Raw genomic sequence first — 22,709 nt, forward strand, 5'->3', positions numbered from 1 at the left:
TTTTTGGCCTCTAGATGTGGCCAAAAAACATTTATAATTCAGAATAAACATTGCTGGAATAAGCAAATAAAGTGTTATTGTATGCATATGAGGGTTCCATAATGTTAGGTATACTAAATACTCAGATCAGATGTCACACCAACAGTTAACTCAATCAAAAACTTCAGATTATGAGACATTAAATAGAATTAAAAGAAATATTTTAATCTTGCAAGCACTTTCAACGTATATTTACATTGAAAGCGCTTGCAAGATTAAAATATTTCTTTTAATTCTATTTAACGCCTCATAATCTGAAGTTTTTGATTGGGTTCCATAATATATGAAAATAAGAAACATGTGATGCCAATATCCTGTATGCCTAAAAATTTTCTTTTAAAATATTTCATTAGACTCAGAATTTACTATTGCTTGAAATTTATAATAAAACAAAATCAGAGAAAGAAAGAAAATAAACATCAAAAATGTTTTAAATGTAAATAATATAAATAAATTGCTATAAATTGCTTATAAGAAAACTTTTGTAATAACTAAAATGTATACATACAGTATATGTATAACTATGGAATTTAAATAAATTTATAAATTTTTCAATAGTTTTCAATAATAATAAATAAAAGCATTTTATACATCAAATTGAACTGCTTTACATTAACCGTCAAAAAATATTTAGAACATAGAATTGTAAATATTTATTAGGAAAATATACATACTATACAAGTTAAGTAATTTAAACTTTTTGATAAAAGCATTAAGAAAAAAATTTAATAATTTTTATGTAAATTGAAGTAAAACAAATTTAATTGTTCAAAAACATTGGCAATATTGATTTTAAACATATTTAAGTTTTAATATAATTGAATAAAATATTGCATGAAAAAAATATAATAAAAAAGACTCGTTTTATAAATGTATTTTGAAATGCTTATTCTAATAACTTTATTTATAACTTGTCAGCATGCAATTAAAGATGGTGACAAGTGTGAATACTGTTCTAGTCACGGATTGAGTCCTCGTATGATGGACAACACAAGGACCTGATCCGAGACTATACAAGTGCTAAAGTTATTTATAACTTTATAAACAATAGGGACCAATTTATTAGTAACAGAACAAACTGAAATCATGATATAATGTTTGACAGGCTAATGGAAACCATAAAAACAATAAAACATAAACTAAAGCTAGAAAATCATTTAAAAAATCATAACTTTAAAAAGGATCCAACATGTAAATAAAAATACAATTATTAAATCTGTATATTAAAAGCAAAATGATCTGTCATCTCTGCACACAAATAACATAAATTTAAAAATAAAGTTGATTTACAATTTGAAAATTTCAAAACAACTTTTAAATGGTTTTTAAAAATATTGCTTTAATTTTCAATTTTAACTAACCACTCTGCCGTGATCAACAGATATACCCTTCAAGGGTGATCATGTGGCACTGGAGAACGACGTCAATATCCACAAAAAAAAAATTCACATAAAAAGGAATTGTGTGACAATAAAGAAAGATTTTTTCTTTACTAGACATAACTGTTTAAAAATTTTTTTCTGAAACGAGAAAAACGCATGAGAAAATTCTTAAAAAATTTCCCATGTTATAGCACCATATCTGACTAACCCTCTCTAGAAAGGTTAATTAATTTTGATTTTATTTTCAATTGTAGTTTTATTTTTGGTTTTGGTGTAAAATAACTACCTAGTATGCTTTAATAATTGTTGATATCTGCATGGTTCCAACATTTTTATTAAGGTGGAAAGGGTTCCATAATAAAAGTAAGCTGGGAACCTCTGCTTTAATATACATAATATGAATTTTGCTTATGAAGCTGCTTTTTTTAATATATATTCCTGCTAGTTCTAAATTTAACCATAGATCTCTGTCAGTTACAATAATTCTCCATAAACTGGAATGAGATGTTACCATTGATCATATTTCTACTCTCTTGTGAGTCTTAAGAGTTTGTTCAATTTTTTTCCAAAAGTTCAGCAACACCTGAATCAACAGTTACACTATCTATATTATTGTCATAATGTTAAAAATATAAGCTCATTGTTGAGTTTAAAAATTTTATTGAAATTACAGTAGGGCCTCGATTATCCGACCCCCGATTAACTGACACCTCGGTTAACCGACCGTTCTAGTCGTCAAATTTCAAATGTTTGCTAGTGATGTGGCGCTACAATATTTGGCTATGTCTTGGCTACTTTAATATTATTCTTACGTGTTTTAGCTGGCAACACTCATTCGACCATGAAAGGGAGCCAGTGTTTAAACGAAGCTTAATTTTCTAATTTTTAACAATACAATAGCGACGATTATTATATAAAAAAATTTTTGTTAGGCTTAACATCGATGAAAATTCAACGCGAAGTAGGTTAATAGCGATATACTAATATACTAATTATATGAGATATAGTAATATACTACACTAATAATGGATTTTTTCATACTTTTCGGTTATCCGACTTTTCAATTATCCGACCAACCCCAGTCCCCAATTGGGTCGGATAATCGAGGCTCTACTGTACATGCACGCTTCACTAAAATTTTGTCATAAGCATTTTCCTTGAAACAATTTAGTGCTATTAATCGTATTATCTAGGTCAAGCTCATGTTTCAAAAGTATAAAAACAGAAATAAAACATTTAAATATCTAAGTGAAAAGGTAATATTAAAGCAAGAAGTTTGTATAATCATTTTCTGTAAATCATCATTTTTAAAATAGGAAAAGATACCAAAATTAACCCTTGATAAAAAGCAGATTCTGACTTCAAAAGAGGCAAGATTGACAAGATATTCTATCACTTTTTGACTGATTGCAAAAAAGGTGTTAAAAAGGTTTTGTTAATGAAACAACATATTTTTATTTCACAATTGTGATTTACTAAATGAATGACATTAATATGCACTAAGCACAAAATTAAAGATGTGTGTATTTGAAGTTGCAGCTAGATGCAAGTGATCTTTTGACTTTTTAAGTAAATATTCTAACAACTGTCAAGTACTTCAAATAAACAAATTAACTGAATGCTATCTATTAATTTTTTCCTGTTTAGTTGAATCTAATTAATCTAGTTGTGAAAGAATCATTAAACACGAATGATGGAATAATGTTGATAAGACAGTGTAAACCCACATTGGAGCTCCCAAAGCTATGAGTCACACTGTTAAATTCTTAATGAAGTACTATATAAAGAACACCACTACTTCTTCAATGTGATCCCTTTTGTATGGTAAAGTAATACTAACCTATATTCTATGTAGTTGACTATCTGCACAACATTCAATTCATCATTATATTCAAATTTAAATATCATAATCATGTTCCATCTAGAATGAGCCAATGTTTTATAATGACATTCTGGCATATGTTGACATGATAAAGATATTTTTGAAAAGGCTGAAAGCATTTGTGAAAACATTTCTTTTCATCATTAAACATTGAAAAGACAGACATAGTTCTCAGTGCTAATTTATCTCATGAACATTTCAGCATGGTGAAAAAAGACAGCTGTCTTCTTGAGTCTTTTTGAAAAATGAATATCACTGAAAAACCAATTCTCTTTCTACATCTAAAATTGCCATGGGACAAGACAAGAAGCCCTTTGATAATGTATAAATAAGTTAATTCTGGGTACTTATCACCAAGGGATGACTTTATTCACATTTGCATAATAATGATTTACTTTGTATGAATATACCATTATCTGCTTTTGTACACCATTACTATGATGTGCTTCTTGTCTAGACTTCTTAATGACTTGTGAGCACTAAGATTAGTCTTACTTTACTGCTAGACTTATTACACCACCACAGGACCAAAAATTAGACTTAAACTGAAAACAAGTAAAACAGCAAAACCATATTTGGGACAAGACTATGTCCCAGAGACGGAATCACTTTGATCTCAAGGCAGGTCTCGTTCTCATTCTCCTATCTTCTTTGATATCGCTGCTTTTGAGCACAATCGTTCAAACTTTGCCGGCCACGACCACAAGAACGTCCATGATGCATCTTCGATGAAATTAACTTATCTAATTTCAAAATTTCTCTCTGTTGCGTGTCAGCCAGGGTTGAATTTTTGTTGATGCGTAACAAAAAGTCCCCATTTTTGAAAAAAATAATTGTGGCTATTGTATCATCCAAAATTATTTTTTTATTTTGCACAAACAATATACAGTTTAACCTGATTATAACGTCATTGGATGTAATGACAACCCTAATATAATGTCAAATTTTTATCGGTCCTATGATTTTACTATACTAGATAATGTTAAAAAAAAAACCACAAAAATGACATAAACCGTTTTAACGTTATATTTGAAGAACTCCCAAATTTACAAAATTAGATTACAAATTTTATTTAACCTACAAGAAACTACGTGTTTGGTCCTAAGGTCAGAGTTCACTTCTTAGAATGACTGTTGGTGGTACTCTCCCCTACCTGACTTCGGTGGTGTGAGGTGGCTATTTTGCCTGTTTGTAGGAGAAGGTCACCATTTTGGATTTTATTTTGAGTCGATTCTCAGTCCCCTGACTACCTACGAGTCTGGATTTTTTTTATGTGCAAATGATTCGAGCACCTAATACTCTGTGCCAAATATCAACTCTCAACATGTACTCCTTCATACCTCTATGCTGATAAGAACGAGTGGCAGTACGATTTTTTAAACAAGACATAGTGTTACAACATATAATAAGACATAAAACATATAATAAGACATAGTGTTGTCAATAAAACAGTGCTTTTCTAAGTCTAATTTGTGGTCCTGTGGTGGTATAATAAGTCTAGTGGTAAAGTAAGGCCAATCTTAGTGCTCACAAGTCACTTTGTATACCATTTTTCATCAACTTTGAAAAACTCCTATTCATCAGCAGTAGAATAAGACACTGCTAGAACAGATACATATTTCATGTATTGGTTGCATGACCAGATTTTTATTGACTTTCTGGGAGTAAGCATCTACTATGTTTTAGAATGTATCATCTTTTCCAAATGGCTAGGTTGGTAAATATGATGTTTCTTTCTATAAAATTGTCTTATGTAAGATAATGCAAATTTTTATGTTTGAATTCTTTACTATTTTCCTTGTCTTACTGTCAACTTCCATTTCTGCATACTCAAAGTTGAAACTGATAGTTTAAGAGATAGTAAGTGAGAGAAACATTGTAAGATTTTCAGTTTGAAAAATCTTCCTGCAAACAGCTTCATTGTTTCATCTTAATCATACAAAATGTGAATCAATAATTCTTTTCATTGAAAGAGAGATTGATACTTATTAAACAGTTTGGTCACAGTTAAAAAAATAAAATGTATTTGTGCCTATACTTGATAAGACATATTTTAGACATCTGCTGATACAAAAGTATCTGGCATTATCTTCTATCTTTGCATCTTTCTTTTAGTCTAAGAGAAAATACTTTACCAGAGTTGGCAACTGTGTTAGCACACTCTATTGCAGGACTTAATGTCAGCCACCCACACTCCACATACTTAAAAAAATTTTTAAATGAGTTACTCCAAGTTCTTCTCATTTGTGAAGTATTCAAACCAAACATGATTTCTTTAAAAATTTAAAGAAATCATAGAAATCAATTATAAAATCTACTGTTTCCTTCCTATATCTGATTATGCTTTTCTCAAAATGCCTTGTATACAATACAATATGTAAGGAATATGTTCCTAAGTTTGCAAGTCCAGGCAGTTGAAGTTTATTTGATTCAATAGTGATTCTGGAGACAAAATTGATCACTATCTAGCATGACCAAATTTTCAATGAAAGTTTGCCATCATAAATGGATATGAAAATATTGGAAGAAATATCCTGTGCTGCAGCATGCCCCATAAGATATTTACTGAGATAATGGATTTTTACTTCTGCATATTGACATGACCAATATATCGTAACATCTAAATGTTTCTTTGTCTATCTATTTGATATTTCATAATACATGAGTATGAAAGGAAAATCAGATTCTTTTAAATCATTCACTAACATTTCATAAAAGTAAAGTCCAGTAATTTCTGATTTCAAATATGACAGTTTACTCAAACCTATTGATAAGTTTCTTTTATTTTGTTTTCTATCCAATACAAAAAGTTTTAAAAACAGAATGTCTAATAATGTACATGCACAGTCTGACTTACAGAAAATTAAATTAAAGGAAAAGAATAAATGTGAAGAATTCGAAAAAAATCAAGATAACAAATCTATGCCCAAGGTGCAAAGGTTTTTCTATTTTCCAAAGACACTTTCAATGACTTCAGATAAGAAAAGCAGTTTAAGTTTTTCATAATTCTAGAATCAAAATAAGCACATAACCCCCCTGTTGCATAATGGGCATCCATTAAAAAAATCTGTAAACCTTTTCAGACAACCTGCACATTTTCTGCAGGTTGTCTGAAAATGTGCAGGTTGTTCTTATCAGACAACCTGCACATTTTCTGCAGGTTGTCTGATAAGAAAATACTGTAAATTAACTATAAAATCAAATTTGATCTATAGGCAATAAATAACCATTGAATTTTTCTGCTATTCCAATTGCTATTATGTATGTATATCTAACATTTAAAATAGTTCAAAAAATAAATTTAATACTAGACAACAAATATAATAAAATTGACTTATGACCATATTCACCAAACAAGGGTTAGGGATGGAGTTGAAAGTTAACCAATCAGCATTCATATACTTAAAATAATAAAATTAACATTGATCACTTTCCTTGCCTACTAAAGATATCTTTACATGTATGATAATTGTCATAATACAATACTGATAATTAAGTTAGTTAAAATATAATCTGAAATAATCCAGAATTTAGAAGTTTATAATAATCAAAGTTCAAACTATTCTTCAAATTGAAGGTTTAAATAAAATTGCACTAATCTTAAACTTCAACAGGAAACAAAGCTGTCACCATTTTCAGACTTTCAAAAGCCAGTTGTCTCAGTAGTCTTCTGATGAGAAGAGCAAAAAAATGGAATATTCGAAATTTGGACTGTTGTGTTCTAATTCTCAAGTTTTAAAAATTCCACTGCAGGAACAGATTTTAATTTTCCAATGGATTCTTTTTAACAAATTTTTTAACTTTTTTAAAATTAAAATACAGAGATATACTAAAACTAAGACTATACTATACTAAAAGTAAAATTAAAGCAGGAACCCTAGATAGCTCCCAACCTTCAAAAGTTCAAAAACGCTTTCCATGCAGTAGAAATGCCTTTCCAGTCTTTAAAGCCAATGCAGCTTGCTTTTTCTCTGATAATTAGACTGAATTGTTCTGATGATTTTTAAGACCTCTTTTTGCTGCTCATGGGGAATTAATTCTATTTCATTAAAGAGTGCCTTAATTAATATTGGGCCTACTCTGTTTCCTGCTAAAGTTTAAGGTTAGTGCAATTTTATAAGGTTCAAACTTTGAATTTAAATGATTCTAGTAATATCTACGATTAAGCATTTGTTAATAATTTTTAATGAGTATCTAAACACCAATTATTCAATAAACTTACTGCTTTATTAAATGTGAAGATAAGATAAATTCTCTGTCTACTACATAAATGTGTTTTATATGCCACACATTCATCTCCATAATTTTCTTCAGAAACTCCAAAGACACAACTGTACATCACTTTTAATTGTCTTCTATTTTATATATGTCAATCCATCATTTATTTATTAATATTAGACATTCTTACTTACAGTTGTGTCTTGAAACTTCATAAATTTTTGATAATTTAATTCTTTCTATATTATGACTCTCAGGAAAACACAAAAGCAGATTGTCAATTTTAGCATATGTTAACATTCTATAGTGAATAAAAGCTAAGAAATCAACTCTCAAACCCATGTTGTAGGATGTTATTGATTCTATACACAGCTTCCTTAAAATCAATAACAATGACAATTATTTTATTTAACCTACACACCTGTCTACTTATCCTTAAAATGAATGAGTTATGACAATCTTACCTGCAAAGAGCCATGTAGACTACATCTTCAACCCAAATCTGTCTAAAGCCCAGGTAGCCTTCAAATATTAAATCTATAGATATTATTCATATTAAAATGTTTTTCTAATTTTTTTCTTGCGTTTACTATTATTATATATATATATTTATAGTCTTTCTGACAAAACAAACTTTTCAAAATTGTTTTTGATCCGTGGTCAATCTTGTTGACAATTTAGACATGACTAGATAATTACAATGCAGTAAGATAAACTCTTGCTTTTTTATCACTATAAAGTGAATTTTAACTAAAATAATTTATACATTAAAAAGATACCCCTAGCTAAACCATGTAATGTTTTGTTTACATACAGCAGTATTATTTTCCACCATTTTGCTACAAAATTGAAGCTAAAGATGACTTCCTTACTACTTCTATTTACAATATAAGATTGTTAATCCAACACCTATGGAACCAGAAGGTGCAAAATTACTAGACATTTTTATGTTTTCACAAAATTTGATAAGTTTTATACATTTTGAATATTGCAGACATTGTTATATATTTTGTACCAGTAGACACTGCTATATACTTTCAATTTATATACAATACAGCAATCTTTTTAACCTTTTTCTCATTTCAGACAGATAAAATTAAGGATAATTTTACATGGACCAAATAATTATATACAATTATAAATTATGCTTATTTATTAAGCTTATATATGTTTAACTAGAGTTACTATATGGAATAAAATATGTATAGTAACTCTATATTACTGTTTAAGTGTCCCCAGTAATCAATTACACTAGCTTCAGTATGGTCAAATATTTTTCTGTAGAATGGCAGTTGAAAAACATAGCACTACAGTATCCAGAACAAATAAAATTAAATTTATTATATAATTTAATTTTTTATGTCATAAAAAATTCATATAATTTTTTACGAAGTATATACAATAGTTTTCAGTTTGCATATAAAGTTTTTATTTTAACTAACATAAAACAGTATCAAAAAATAAGGATTTCATTTTCAAATTTGATATTTTTATCATCATTCATATGGAACAAAGCTACAAATTTCTTATAATTAAAAGAAATTTGCATACAAACAAACTATTAGAATTTTCCTATATAATCTTTATTTAATTTAAAATTTGGAGACTTGTTTTACTTTATATATAATAAATGAATATGACTGGACTAGAAAATGTCAAATTTGAAATGTATCTACAGTATCATAAGCTATAACCTATCACATATTTAAATATAAGTTGAGGTACCAATTAATCATAAAGTAACATAATCTGAAATTAGAAATATCTTCATAATCAAACTGAAAACATTCACTGACAGCAGGAAAAAAAAGACACCTTTTTAGTAGTGAAAAATCTTATACTGATTTTATTTGAATAATAATTATTTCAAACTGCATATTTTCTCTACAATTACTATTTGAGGGCGGTTATATTTCATTTGAACATTTGGTGTACACATTTGATGCTTATTATTAATAAAGTATTTGAATATTTATTTATAAAAGTTTAATTTTTAAAGTAAATTACACTTGAAATGTAACTGTAATCTTTCTTATAGTAAGTGTTACTTTTTTTATAAACCAGAAATAAAAAAATATTCATAATTAAAAAAACACAGCTAACTATATATTGTACATTTTATAAATACTTTAATTCAAAGACTACAAGACCTTAATGTGCAAACACAGCTGTACTTCACAGTACATTTTACATAATTCATTTTTTATTTAAAGTTTGTTTGTTAAATAAGTATGATACCTAGCTACCATATTTCCTGGTATTTATTAATTTTACATTGTTTCCTTACATTTTCAGAAATCCTTGTATAGTAGCTATGGCTACTATTTGAAAGTGGTTATTACTTCAACCTTTAAGGACAAGATATAATTACTATTCAAATACAAACCATATTTAAAACAAATGTTTTCAATCCAGTTAAATTTCTTTGCACCTAAGATAAGGATTTTCTTTCTTCTTCAATAATCAAAAATAGCACTTGATTTAACAGCAATAAGTTATAAAGGTAACTCAAATCTCAACAGTAATGGCTATTGAATATTCCTATCTGTTATAAGAGTAATTCCAAAAGCTGAATACTTTATGTATTGATATAAAAGCTAAAATTTTATTAAATAAATACCAATAATTGAGCATTTATTATTATTAGCACCTAATAAAATTTGTTCTTAAAATCATAGTTATAGGTATCATGTACAAAAAAGAAAATTATGAAATCATCCTATTCATTACTAAAAAATTACTAGAACCGAAAATCATATTATTGTTTCAATACTTTGTGATACATATAAAAAACCATTCAATTTGAATATTCATTATTCATAGAAATATCTGATGATCATTTATTTCTAAATAAAAAATGTGAAGAATTACTTACTTCAAAATCAAATTTACATCTGGTTCACCATTCATTTTCTGAAAAAACATTTAGATATATATATATATATATATATTTTTTTTTACAATCTAAATAAATTAAAAAAGAAAAAAATGTTATTGCATTTCTTTAAAATTTAAAGAAATGTTATATTCAAATAAAATCTTAATTCTTTATTTGTTCTTATTCATAAATGTAAATATTAACAAATATATTTTAAAATCTGATAACAAAGTTTGTCTAATCTAACAAATACTATTCAATAATATATTTATCTATTTGAATCTGAATAAATAAATACTTTTAATGATAATTATATACTGTATATATATAAATACATATATAATTTTATTGACACAAATTTTCAAATAATTTTTACTTTTAAAAAATGAACTTCAATATCAAAAATGTAGTTTAGCCCAAGAAAAATATATGATATAACTATCATCACAAAAATCTAAAAACAAAAATAATGAAAAATTTAATTCAATTCATGTTTTGCTTTAATTGATCACAATTAAATGCAACAAACTACAATCATCAAGTAATAGAAATTGTAATGCAAATTCCGTTATTTAAAGAATATACAGTAAGACCCTGCTTAACTTAAGGGATGCGTTCCTAGACGACAAAGTGCTAAGTAAAACATCATTAAACGAGGTCATTTTAACAGAATAAATAGGAATAGGTGAACAAACGACCAAAAATAAACAGATTTTACTTTAATTTTAAAATTATTTTTATATTAATTTGCATAATAATATATGTTAAACAACACAAACATATGCATGCAGAAATATAAAGTTCATTTTTTGTGACAAAGGTCCTGACTTTTCTGAAATTCTTGTTTTTATGCAATGAAATCGTAAAGTTTCATTTTTCACTTTTTCTTTCCTTAAGCAAATATCAGAAGCAGAAGATCACATCCAAAACTCCTTGTTTTGCATTTGTACTCCTTTCAAAATCTGGATCATTTTAATCAACAATTTCGGTTATCATTACCAAAGTTTTACTAAGGAAATCTGTAAGAGAAATTTTTTGGGTTCTTCATTTTTAGAATCTCTATTTTCCAGTTCTACATGAATTCCTTCTTCTGCCAGTTCTTGAAGGTGGCCATTGGTAAGGCTCTCACTAGAAATCTGCAGTAACTCCTCAATATACATCTCCTAGTCCTGCCATATCAATTAGACTGACAAAATTGTCAACCTAACGATACAGCAATAGGCTCTTCTTGTTGAGAATTCTTGGATACCTTCAGCCATAACTTCCACACTTCATTCGTGCATTTATCAGTTAATTCTTGCCAAGCGAAGTCAATACTTTTTATGGCATCATGATATTACATTTTTTTGAAAATTGCACCAAACAAACATAGATTTAAAGAAAGTACACCTTTTTGCCATCTTTTGCTGATTGGTTCACGTTCATTAATAATCGTATTATGTATGAATCAATGAAATGTTGAGATAATTTAAATCAGAGTAAATTTTGAGCTTTTTTAAGGCTTTGAGCAAACCACGTTATATCGAATCAGTGTTAAGCAGGGTCTTACTGTATTTATTTAATGATTAAACATATTTATATGATTTATAAATAAACTTTAAATTTTAAAATTATACAATCATGGAATTCAAATAAAAAACATTTTTTCCAAATTAATTCATAAAAAATAACATCAAATTTCAAGAAAAGATCATTAGTAGGCTTTCACATCTTGAATCATAAAATCCAAAACAGTTAAATGTAATAACCAAAGTTTCTCCAGAGTTTGTTTAAATGGAATAAGATGTGAACTCTGAATGAGGGATTTTCACCCCCCAGACCTGTACAAGCAGACAACTCAAAGGAACCATAACTGTGTATGTGACCCTTCACAAAATATTTGCTTCCAAGGATCAGTTTTTCTTTGTATCAGTACTACTACTTATTCTTCATGCTTCGCATGTATTCATGTGCTTTAGTGCTCACTATCACTTGTATCTCAGTATTTTATCTTGTATTGCTAAGACTATCATATTTAACAATTTAGCCAATGTGACACTGCTGGCTTTGAGTAGCCCACTTGATTGAGAAATACTTGATATTATATAGTTTTAGGGAGTGTGGAGCTTGCCCTCTAAGCAGGTTAGCAAAGCACACACACAACTCTTGATTGCATGCAACTGATTTTGGCGGCTTATCTCGCAGAGGGTTACACGTAGCAATTTGCTTTCTTTGACTTTTTTGCTCCTAAGGTTCCAACCATCTCATTTAGGGCCCTTAGTCTCGAGTTTTTTGTGTTACAACTCCCAACGTGTTGAAGGTGTCACGTGGTACAATCTCACACTCTAACGTCAAATTGGTAGTCTCGAAGTCTAACTCACGTGCTTTCCCATCTCACCACGTGAGTTGCTACTCACGTTGAGTCGAGCATGTGAGATCGCTACACGAAAGTGAAAATGGCTGATGGATAAGCAATTCTTATCGCTATCAAAGAGTTAGAAAAAGAGCCGAAAGACGTTGTTTGAGAAGACAATGAATTTTTCGACCACGAGTAGATGACATTTCTTTTCGTGTCAAGTCAATACTAATAAAAAGATTTTAATTCATAATTGATAAAATTATACAGCAAATTTTTCCAAAAATAAAAAGAAGTATCTAATTCATCGAAAAAGAGTATTAAAATGATAATAAATTATATGTATAAATTATTAAAAGCATAGACACTATATTAAGATTATTTATTAATCAGAAGTGTTAAGTTCTGATTAATAAATAAAAGATTATTTATTTATTATTATTCTTAATAGACAAAACAGTTTAAGAAATAGATCAAGGAAGAAAACTATATGAAGAAAGGATTAAATTAAAATACATTTTCCATTACATAATGGATTTTTTAGCTCCAACACACGCAATTAATTTTTCAACTAATTCTCTCCATAAAGCGAATTGTCTTTTTCTTGTAAATTTATTGTCGAATTTTCCAGCATTCATTTTCTTATTATTTTCTACATATGTTACTAATATTTCTTTTTGTTCTTCGCTTATTTTTTAAAATAAAACATTGGACATTTTCATTTTGTATTTGTTATATTGTTGTTTCTGTATACTATATTGCTATAAGACAACTTTTAACTGTAGCATGTGTAAAGTAATTCACGTTGATTTGTTTACAACTTGTTACAGTTAAGTTGATTGGTCGATTCATTATAGTCACAAACCCAGATGCATTGTAAATAATCCCATCTTGCTTAATGACACACACAACCAAGTGAGTATGATGTATTTCTGCTCGCCTTTTGAGTTCGCTCGAAGAGTCTAACTTGAGACTACCGATTATGTGAGTCATAGTAACACGAGTGAATTCAATGACGTCAGTTTGAGTACAACACGAAAAATTCAAGACTAAGGGCCCAGATGTATAATTATACCTAGAGTGGCTCCAAATTTTGCATCTTTGTAACAAAGTTTAAACTGTATCATAATGCACATGTGACTAGGCACTGTTTTTACTGTAAACTAGATTAAGAAAGATTGTCTAGGCAATCTGCCCATAGTGTCATTTCTAGTTATAAAAAAACAATTTTTTGAATTGCTATTATTTTTTATCAGAGTTTTTCATAACCTTGGTCATTCATTTATGTACTGTACATTCATTTACTTTCTAAGTTTTTAAGTATTTTTTTTTTAAATATATGTTTTAAATAGCTAATAATAAACCATCCTGGATGAGAGACAGTGAGATACTATAAACATATCTTATTGATGTCCAGCAGTGGGTTTAATTAATAAATTAAAAACATTTTAAGTATAAAGTTTAAGTTAAAATTTTTTACATATAAAGTTAATTTTCTCTGCTTATATTTAAAGTAAAAATTTTTTATAGTATTAAAGGAGTTTCTACCTACAATCAAATTTGTTGTCCAATATTTTTCAATTTAACCAAATATTCTTACTGCAAACTCTATTTTCTGTATAACATTTTCATGTAAAATTATAAAATGATTTTGTCTGAAGCATAAAACAAACAATTCTACTTAACTAATGAAAAATTGACAATTTGCATATCAATTAACACTGGAAGTAAACATTTTAAACTAATCAAATCATTAATTAAAATCCCTAATGGTTTTATAATTTCACAGTTGAATTTATAATTATAACTACAAATTATGTAAATAAAATAATTTTAAAACATTAAAATGTAGATAGGTTAAATAATAGCCTCATTACACAGAATATTATAGACAGGAGACATCCCATTCCATAGCACAGGAGAAATAGCAAACGAGGTGAGAGAACCTTATTTACATTAAGTTGTTTATCTTCATATTTCAATATGGTATTATCATATGATGTAGTTATGATTCATTTTTTGGTGTCATACTAATCTTTTTGTTCATTTTTGTGTTTCATTCATATGTTTAATAATCAAAATTATAACAACAATGATAAAAAACAAACACTTTTCCATATTTATGTATGAAAAAAGAATACAGAAAAATTTAACCAATTGAAATTTAACAGGCACATATGCTAGTATATAGTATATACAAATTTCTGAAAAAATAGAATACTTCAAAAATAATGGAGAAGTTTTTATACATGGAATATTTGAATCCAGAAAAGAAAAATTTCTCCAAATAAACTACATGAAGTTGGAAAACTATCAAAAAGCTCACACTTCCATTTCAGATCTAACATAGTACTAGACATTGATAAAATTTTTCACACTATCTTCTTTAATTTTTTAAACTGTCAAATGATTCACCTGGAATTAATTTTCATTTTCAGATTTATGACACATTTATAATTTCAATTTAAGTTTTTTCACTGTTATACAATATCAACCAAATGGAAAATGTTCTTACAACAAAATTAAACTTTAATATTCTGGTACAGCTATTATTATTCATTACTGTAAAATGCAAAGAAAGGAACTAATTTTATAATATTCTAATAACAAGCTTGAATAACTTGGCTCTATATAGTTGACCTATTTAATTATGATATATTTTCACTTCCATTATTGATATGTGATTTTAACAGATTAATATACATCTAGATTCCTTTATAATCCTACAATAAAGCTCATACATATGTATTTGCTGGTTACATAAATGAAATTCTCTCCTATTCCAATTGTATCAATTTCACTGTAAAAGTAACAGTTAGCCGTGTAATGCAAATGGCCATTCTGCGATAGCTTTCGGCAATTTTCGAGTTGGTTAAATGTAATAAACAATTACTTGAGGATTATTTATGGGATAAAACACATCAAAATCAATTGTAAAAGTAATTAGATTTAGCGTTAGGCCTAATACGGTATACAGTTTGACCCACTACTTACTTGATCATCAACATCTATAGCATCGTCGTCCGAGCCTTCATCTCGGACGTTGTCGGCTTCATGCAATTCTAAATCGAAAACTCCAGCCATAACTTTATCTGTTTTCCAAACATTGAAAAGATGTTAACCCAACGCATATGTTCCGTTCATCCAAACTCTTCCGTCGATTGACTATCTCCACCTGGTGATTGACGTATGATTCTACGTGACGTCATATAGTATATTTTTTTAAAAATAGTTTTAAATTAATATATAAATTAATTTCCCATGCATAAGTAATTTATATTAAATTTTACTTTCTTGCTCAAAATTAAATATATGATTTAAGATGCTAATAAGTCCAAAAATGTAAGAAACTTGGGAGGGGGTCATTTTTGACCGATCGCCATACTTTCACTCTGTTATATATGACAGCCGGGAAAGTAAACGTTATTAAAATTGAAATGATTAAGTACTGTATTAATGAAATGGAATATTGTACATCTTTTTCAATATATGTGATACTAGCCGTTACCCGCGACTTCGCCCGCGGAGATTTTGCAAGCAAACCCCATTTATATTCAGTATTTCAACAACCATAGTAATTGTTATATAACACCCTACCACCGAGAATGATGAGAATTGCCGAGAATCAAACAAACTATTTTCAATTTGATCAATTTTCTGGAACGTTTACAATCGTTTTATAATCAAACTGATATGCAATAACAAATTCGAATTTAAAAAGGTTCGAACATTTGGTTAAAAAATCGAAATATATAAAAATATTTATAACAATGTCTGAAATGTTACTAATTTAATACACTTAAGTACTTAATGAAGACTAAACGTAACAAAAAATCGCATGTAAAATAGTACAGTAGAAAGCGTTCTTCCGGTTAAGCCTTAATGCTCTCTCCCCCCCGCTGGGAATTTCGAAAAATCTCTTCTTAGTAAGCGTTTTCATGATGTACCCTAACTGTGTATCAAATTTCACCTCTTTAGGTTCAGCGGTTCGCTCTGGGCGATGATGAATCAGTGAGTGAATGAGTCAGTCACGACAAGCAATCTATATATATAAAATTGCTTGTCCTGACTGACTGAATGACTCACTGATTCATCATCGCCCAGAGCAAACCGTTGGACCTAAAGAGCAGAAATTTGGTACACAGTTAGGGTTCGTCATGAAAACGCATACTAAGAAGGGATTTTTCGAAATTCCAAAGTGGGGGGGAGAGGGAGAGCATTAAGGCTTAACCGGAACAACGGCTTCTACTGTACTATTTTAGATGCGATTTTTTGTTTTTATCTGCGTTTTAGTAGGGTATGTCATGAGAATGCACACTAAGAAGGGATTTTTCGAAATTCTCCCGCGGGCGGGAGAGGGAGAAGTTTTAGTCTTCATCGAGTACTTAGGTGTATTAAATTAATAACATTTCTGACATTGTTATAAATATTTTTATCTATTTCGATTTTAAAAATGTTTGAACCTTTGTCATTCAATCCTACTGATGTTTAGATCTAACATTAAGCAGGCAAACACGAACAGTAACAAAAAAGAACTTTATTAGAAAAGGTTAGAACTGTCACAGACATCCTCGGGCAACACCCGGACAAAATCCAACGAACTTTCGCGCCTTTTCTTTTTCTGACGTTGCCAGCCACTCTTGTTGGCAAGTGTTGCCAGACAGAGTTCGTGATCTTGGCAAGTGTTGCCAGACAGTGTTCAGGATCTCTGGCGCTGGCGGCCACAAACCGTTTTAAATTCGAATTTGTTATTGTATATTGGTTCGATTATAGAACGATTGTAAACGCTCCAGAAAATTCATCAAATTGAAAATAGTTCGTTTGATTCGCGGCAATTCTCTTCAGCGGTAGGTGTTATATAGACCTAACAATTACTATGGTTATTGAAATATTGAATGTAAATGGGGTTTGCTTGCAAAACCTCCGCGGACGAAGTCGCGGGTAACAGCTAGTTATATATATATATATATATAGAGAGAGAGAGATTGTGAATCATTAGCATCTTTCATTCCATTTCTTAATTAAAAGTATTGGAGTTAAGCTTTCTCTAAGGAGAATTTTTGAATAATTTTTAAAGTTTAAATAATACTGCATTTGTATGACAATTTACTTTTAATCACCATTCATTTACAAAAAGTTACGCACCCAGATAGAATTGCCTGATTACTACTAAACTCACTGTAGACCTATGTCTCAAACAGATACAGTAATACGTCGACTTACGCTACCCCGACTTACGCGAACCCGGAGTTACGCGATTTTCAAATCTCGTCGATTCCTCTTTTGTTTGAGAGCAACGCAACTCTCGATTACTCACTCCCCTCACACTATTGTTCGGCTTACATGTTCGGACGTGTCGCGCGGAATCGACACATAGCTACAATTTATTTTGTGTTATTTATTTTTGTGTTTGTGATATCTACGGAGACTTGAGAGACTTTATGTGGTGATTTCTTGTAACCGTGATAAGATTAACGAGAACGTTTATTAGCTTACATACATCCGACTTGGATTTTACACAAATTGCGAAATTATACCCCGACTTACGCGGTTATCGCTCGGTCCCACCTATCGCGTAAGTTAGGGGTGTCACTGTATACAAATTACAATTGTGGTAAGATTAAACGCCAGGTAATTCCACCTGATTGCCTTAAAGTCAGTAGCCCAGGTTTATCGTTCAAAATTTTCTGTGTACCTATGGGTTCGAGGAAATCTTTAATGACACAATCAGAGACATTGTGCACAGCTGCCCGGATGACACAATCAGAGACATTGTGCACAGCTGACGGAGTTTGAAAAAGGTCGCATCATTGAATTGAGGAAAGTAAGATGGTCGTTTTGCCAAGTTGCTTTGCCATCTGGACCGTTCTGACCCGACTGCGAGGTATTGGAAGCATTGGATACATGAGGGCAGACATAGACAGTGCTCTGGATGCCCCAGATACATCACAAAAAGAAATGCTTGTCTGATCTCTGACAATTATTTTTCTTGCACGATATTACTAATGTTAGACTAAGGAGCCATCTCATATAATTGTCGGTCAGCCCTAGTACTGCGAGAGACATTGATGGGAACAGTGGTACGTTCCGGAAGTTCTAAACCAGTGTTTCTCAATGGGGGCGATATCGCCCCATGTGGGCGTTTTTCCGTGTTTAGGGGGCGATTAGCAACAATTTATAATTTGGGGGCGAAAAACAATTTTCTGAATGATATAGTAAAACATTATATTAAGAATAATTAGATATTTTATTCGTTATATCGTACAATAATTAAACAAATAACATTATACTAGTCACTAGTCTATTCATTTTCTTAGAATTTGGCGTTAGCCTTGGCCCTGGGCATCGGAATTTTGAAGTGAAGGGGGCGATACTACGTTGAAAGGGGCGACGTGTTGTTAGAGGTTGAGAAACACTGTTCTAAACCCTTATATGTTGCCTTTCATGGCAGGGTTGCAAACATCTATTTTCCAGCAAGATAATCCTAGGGTGGCACACGACTAGGTTTCTAAGAAATGTCTCCATCATGCAGGGCCGGATTAACCCACTTTGGGGCCTAGACATTTTCTTCTTATCGGGCCCCCTTCCACATAAGAACGCAAAAACACATTTACTTTAGATTCTAGAATTCACAATAACCATATAAAAAGCAATATATTTTTGTTTATTTGATTATTATATACAAATACTATAATTGTCCAATAGAAAAGTAAGCTATCTTATTTACAAATCTTTTCAAAATAGACAGTTTGACCGGGCCATAGACATTTGTCTCATTTGTCTATGCGATGATCCGGCCCTGCCGTCATGATATCACCAGCTGTCTTCAGATTTGTCGCCATCGAGCATTTTTAAAGCTCGATGGCGACAAATTTGCTTTTTAGAACCAGATGGAACGCCAGTTCAGCCATGTATGATTTATGAGGAATCTGGAATTGCAGTTACATTTTAGGCAAATTTGTTTCGGGTTCAGTAGCGAATCTATTATAAAATTAATGAAAATTAAGCTATGTGTCACTAATTCCGAAGAAGTTATGAAGCCAATTTTTAATAATTTTTGTGAATTTGTCAACAAAATCGATGAAGTTTTTAAAGCTTTTTTCTTTACAATAAAGCTATTTTAGTGATAGAATCATAAGCCAGTAGTTTGAAATACTTAACCCTTTTAACCCTACCCTATTGATCTTAGAATATAGCCTACTTTAATTAATACCCGTTTCATAGAGCTTCAAAATGGCCATGTAATTAGTCAAATATCGAAATTCAGTGGTGTAGCGTAGTGGGGGCGGCACTTTTAGGGGGCGGCAAAATTTCACAATAAATAATAATAATATCTTGTAAAAATTTGAACCATTTTATTTCATATTTTTGTCGCACCTACGATTCGGACCGATTGAAATGAGCATGGAATTTTTAATTCTGTGACGAAACTGAATTTTAGTCTTTTAAATTGAGATACCTAAATAAGGGGGCGGCGAAATTTTCCTCCGCCAGGCGACTGACACCCACGCTATGCCACTGTCGAAATTTATTCGGGCTTGAGCGCCCGAAACCCCAGCAATATGAGTTTGTTGAGCTCCCTAGAATCTGTTCACAGCCTACATTTTGGCAGCTGGATCCTCGAATTCTTCATTGAACACAGCTTAACATTAATAGTTCTCCTAGAGGTGTTTTCCAAGGACAGCAAGGCCCTTTAGACCTTATTTAATGTTGCTCAATTCTTGCTGGTTCCGAATGGCCACCATAAGCGTCAGGGTACCAAAAGTGTAGGGTCGCAAAAGATGATAGCAAGTACTGTATATCTAAATTCTTTTAATTGTATTCTAAATTCTTTTACAGTATCCAACGGACATTGTAGTTTTCGCTTCGACAATGCTGCATTAGTTAAAGGTTCAATGACAACATTTATAATTTCTCGATTCTGTGTCAGCACATCTCTCGTGGTCTTCCGGATCAATTTTGAATTTTAAATCGTGTTCTTGCCATCGACGTATCCATGGAGCTATAATAATGGAGCAGCAGCTCCCGAAATCAAGTGAAACCAGTACGTTCGCGCAGGACGAAAGGCGCCAGTTTGAGCGTGGAAGAAACAATAAGCTTGTTATTCAACGAAGCATTTCTGCTTTTTATGTATTTATTAAGATTTTTGATTAACTTATAAGCTTTGCATAAGTATTACTCATCTCTACGTGCATTAGGAAAGCTTTTAAATTAACAACAGGAAATAAATTTTATAGTTAGGCTAATAAGCAAAACGTGTTCTAAACTGTTTATTTAACGGACACGACACACTATTTATAACTCAAATACAACTCACTGAGTAATAGATCTATCTGTTTACTGTATTTGTAAATTTACAACTTTGTTTTTGTTTGTTAAATAATAAATATAGAAGAATGGTGAAAAGTTGTGCTGCTTACATAAATCACGCGTATCAAAAATCAACATATTGATAAATTATTGATTTCAGTAAGATTTCAGGCAAAAACATTTATATAAGTTATCGTAAGAGATTTGTTTTTAATGTTAAATCTCGTCGTATAGCTTAATTTTTTTATTATTGACAATTTTTTACAATGCCATAAAGTATAGATAGTAAAACAGAATTGTAAAATTTCGTGCATAAGAAACTTAAAATTACGAAAATAATAGTAAATAACGTTAAGTAACACTTTAATTTTATTGTCAAGTAATAATTTGAATATTGAATCAAAACTTTCCAAAATGCCACATGGAAGAGTATGGAAGAAATTGCATGAATATGGAAATTAAAAGCAGAAGGCTGTCTTGTCAAGGAAATTGCTGTTTTAATGAACAGATCTACTCCTGGAATTTATTGTGAGAATCTGGAAATTCAGGAGAGGGCCATTTTGAAAATTAACAAAGTAGAGAAAAAGATTTATAAAATTAAGAGAAAATAATATTTTTAAACTTTAACAAGTTTTAAAAAAACGGATGAAACTTTCGATTTTGAAAGGATGTTGATTTCCTTTCCCAGGCCGACTCATGATGAGTCGAATGAGTTTTGCATACCTTACTAAAGAGCAAATAAAATGGACGTTTTCCCGCCATTCGGGTACAGTCCGCCGAAAAGAGGTTGCCATACGAAAAAGAGCTCGCCATAAGATAAAGACAGTCGTCATACAAAGTGTACATCATACAAATCCGTTATACGAATCAGTTAAATGGAAGTTATAAATATAGAGCAATAAACGAAGTATACGACAAGATAGTTAAAAGAGAAGTTATTTAATGGTTTATCAAATGTGATTTTAAATTAACTGGTAGACAGACATCTAAAAATTATCAAGAAATCCTAAAAAATAATTTAATATCTATTGGAGAAGAAATTGGAGGACCTGTTTGGATTTTCCAACAAGACAATGCCAGAATTCATTGTTCACACTCAACAAGAGGCCAAAGCCCGGACGTAAATCCGATTGAGAACTTGTGGGGGCATTTATTCGCGAAAAATTTATGCTAATAACAGGCATTTTATGACAGTTTCAGAACTTAAACAAGAAATTATTGAATGCTGGTTTCAGTCAAGGTGTTAGATTATCAGGTTGCCTCATAGAGAAGAAACGCTTCTCATTGGTTGCTTATTTGACGTCACTCGTAGTCGAAAACGAAACATCTTACTATGTTCTTATGGTAGAAACGTTACCGATCAGAGGCTCGTAGCTTTAATTACACGCTAATATTTTATTAATTACGATACTTACTTAATTAAATAAAAATAAAAATTGATTATAAATAAGAAAAATCCGGAATATTGAGCAAATCTTCGTAATTTTTACGTGTAAAGTTGAAGTTAAAATGAGTTTTTCTACTTTGTAAATGAAATCTATTTTATCTATTTTATGATTTTATAACAACAATAGTTTCTTAAAACGATTAATTTTGGTAAATCCTACGTAGGTGATTTATATATAAGTAAATTAATTTAATTTCTATCGTCAAACTACTATATTT

The 22,709-nt window shown here is 30.2% G+C and overlaps 1 protein-coding gene across 1 annotated transcript in view; it reads right to left on the reverse strand.

The window, feature by feature from the left end:
• The window catches only part of LOC111640927 (ribosomal protein S6 kinase beta-1-like), a 71,030-nt gene extending 55,112 nt beyond the window's left edge, over nucleotides 1-15,918 (reverse strand). The window contains exons 1-2 of the mRNA XM_023387016.1: nucleotides 15,729-15,918; nucleotides 10,397-10,434 (exon numbers count right to left, since the gene is read on the reverse strand). Of these exons, the coding sequence (XP_023242784.1) occupies nucleotides 10,397-10,434; nucleotides 15,729-15,818 (128 nt within the window). The 5' untranslated portion in view covers nucleotides 15,819-15,918. The remainder of the gene's footprint in view (nucleotides 1-10,396; nucleotides 10,435-15,728) is intronic.
• Between the last annotated feature and the right edge of the window lie 6,791 nt (nucleotides 15,919-22,709).

The sequence above is a fragment of the Centruroides sculpturatus genome, unplaced genomic scaffold, assembly GCF_000671375.1.
Source record: "Centruroides sculpturatus isolate CEXI.00-Female unplaced genomic scaffold, Cexi_2.0 scaffold1320, whole genome shotgun sequence".
Lineage (NCBI taxonomy): Eukaryota > Metazoa > Arthropoda > Arachnida > Scorpiones > Buthidae > Centruroides > Centruroides sculpturatus.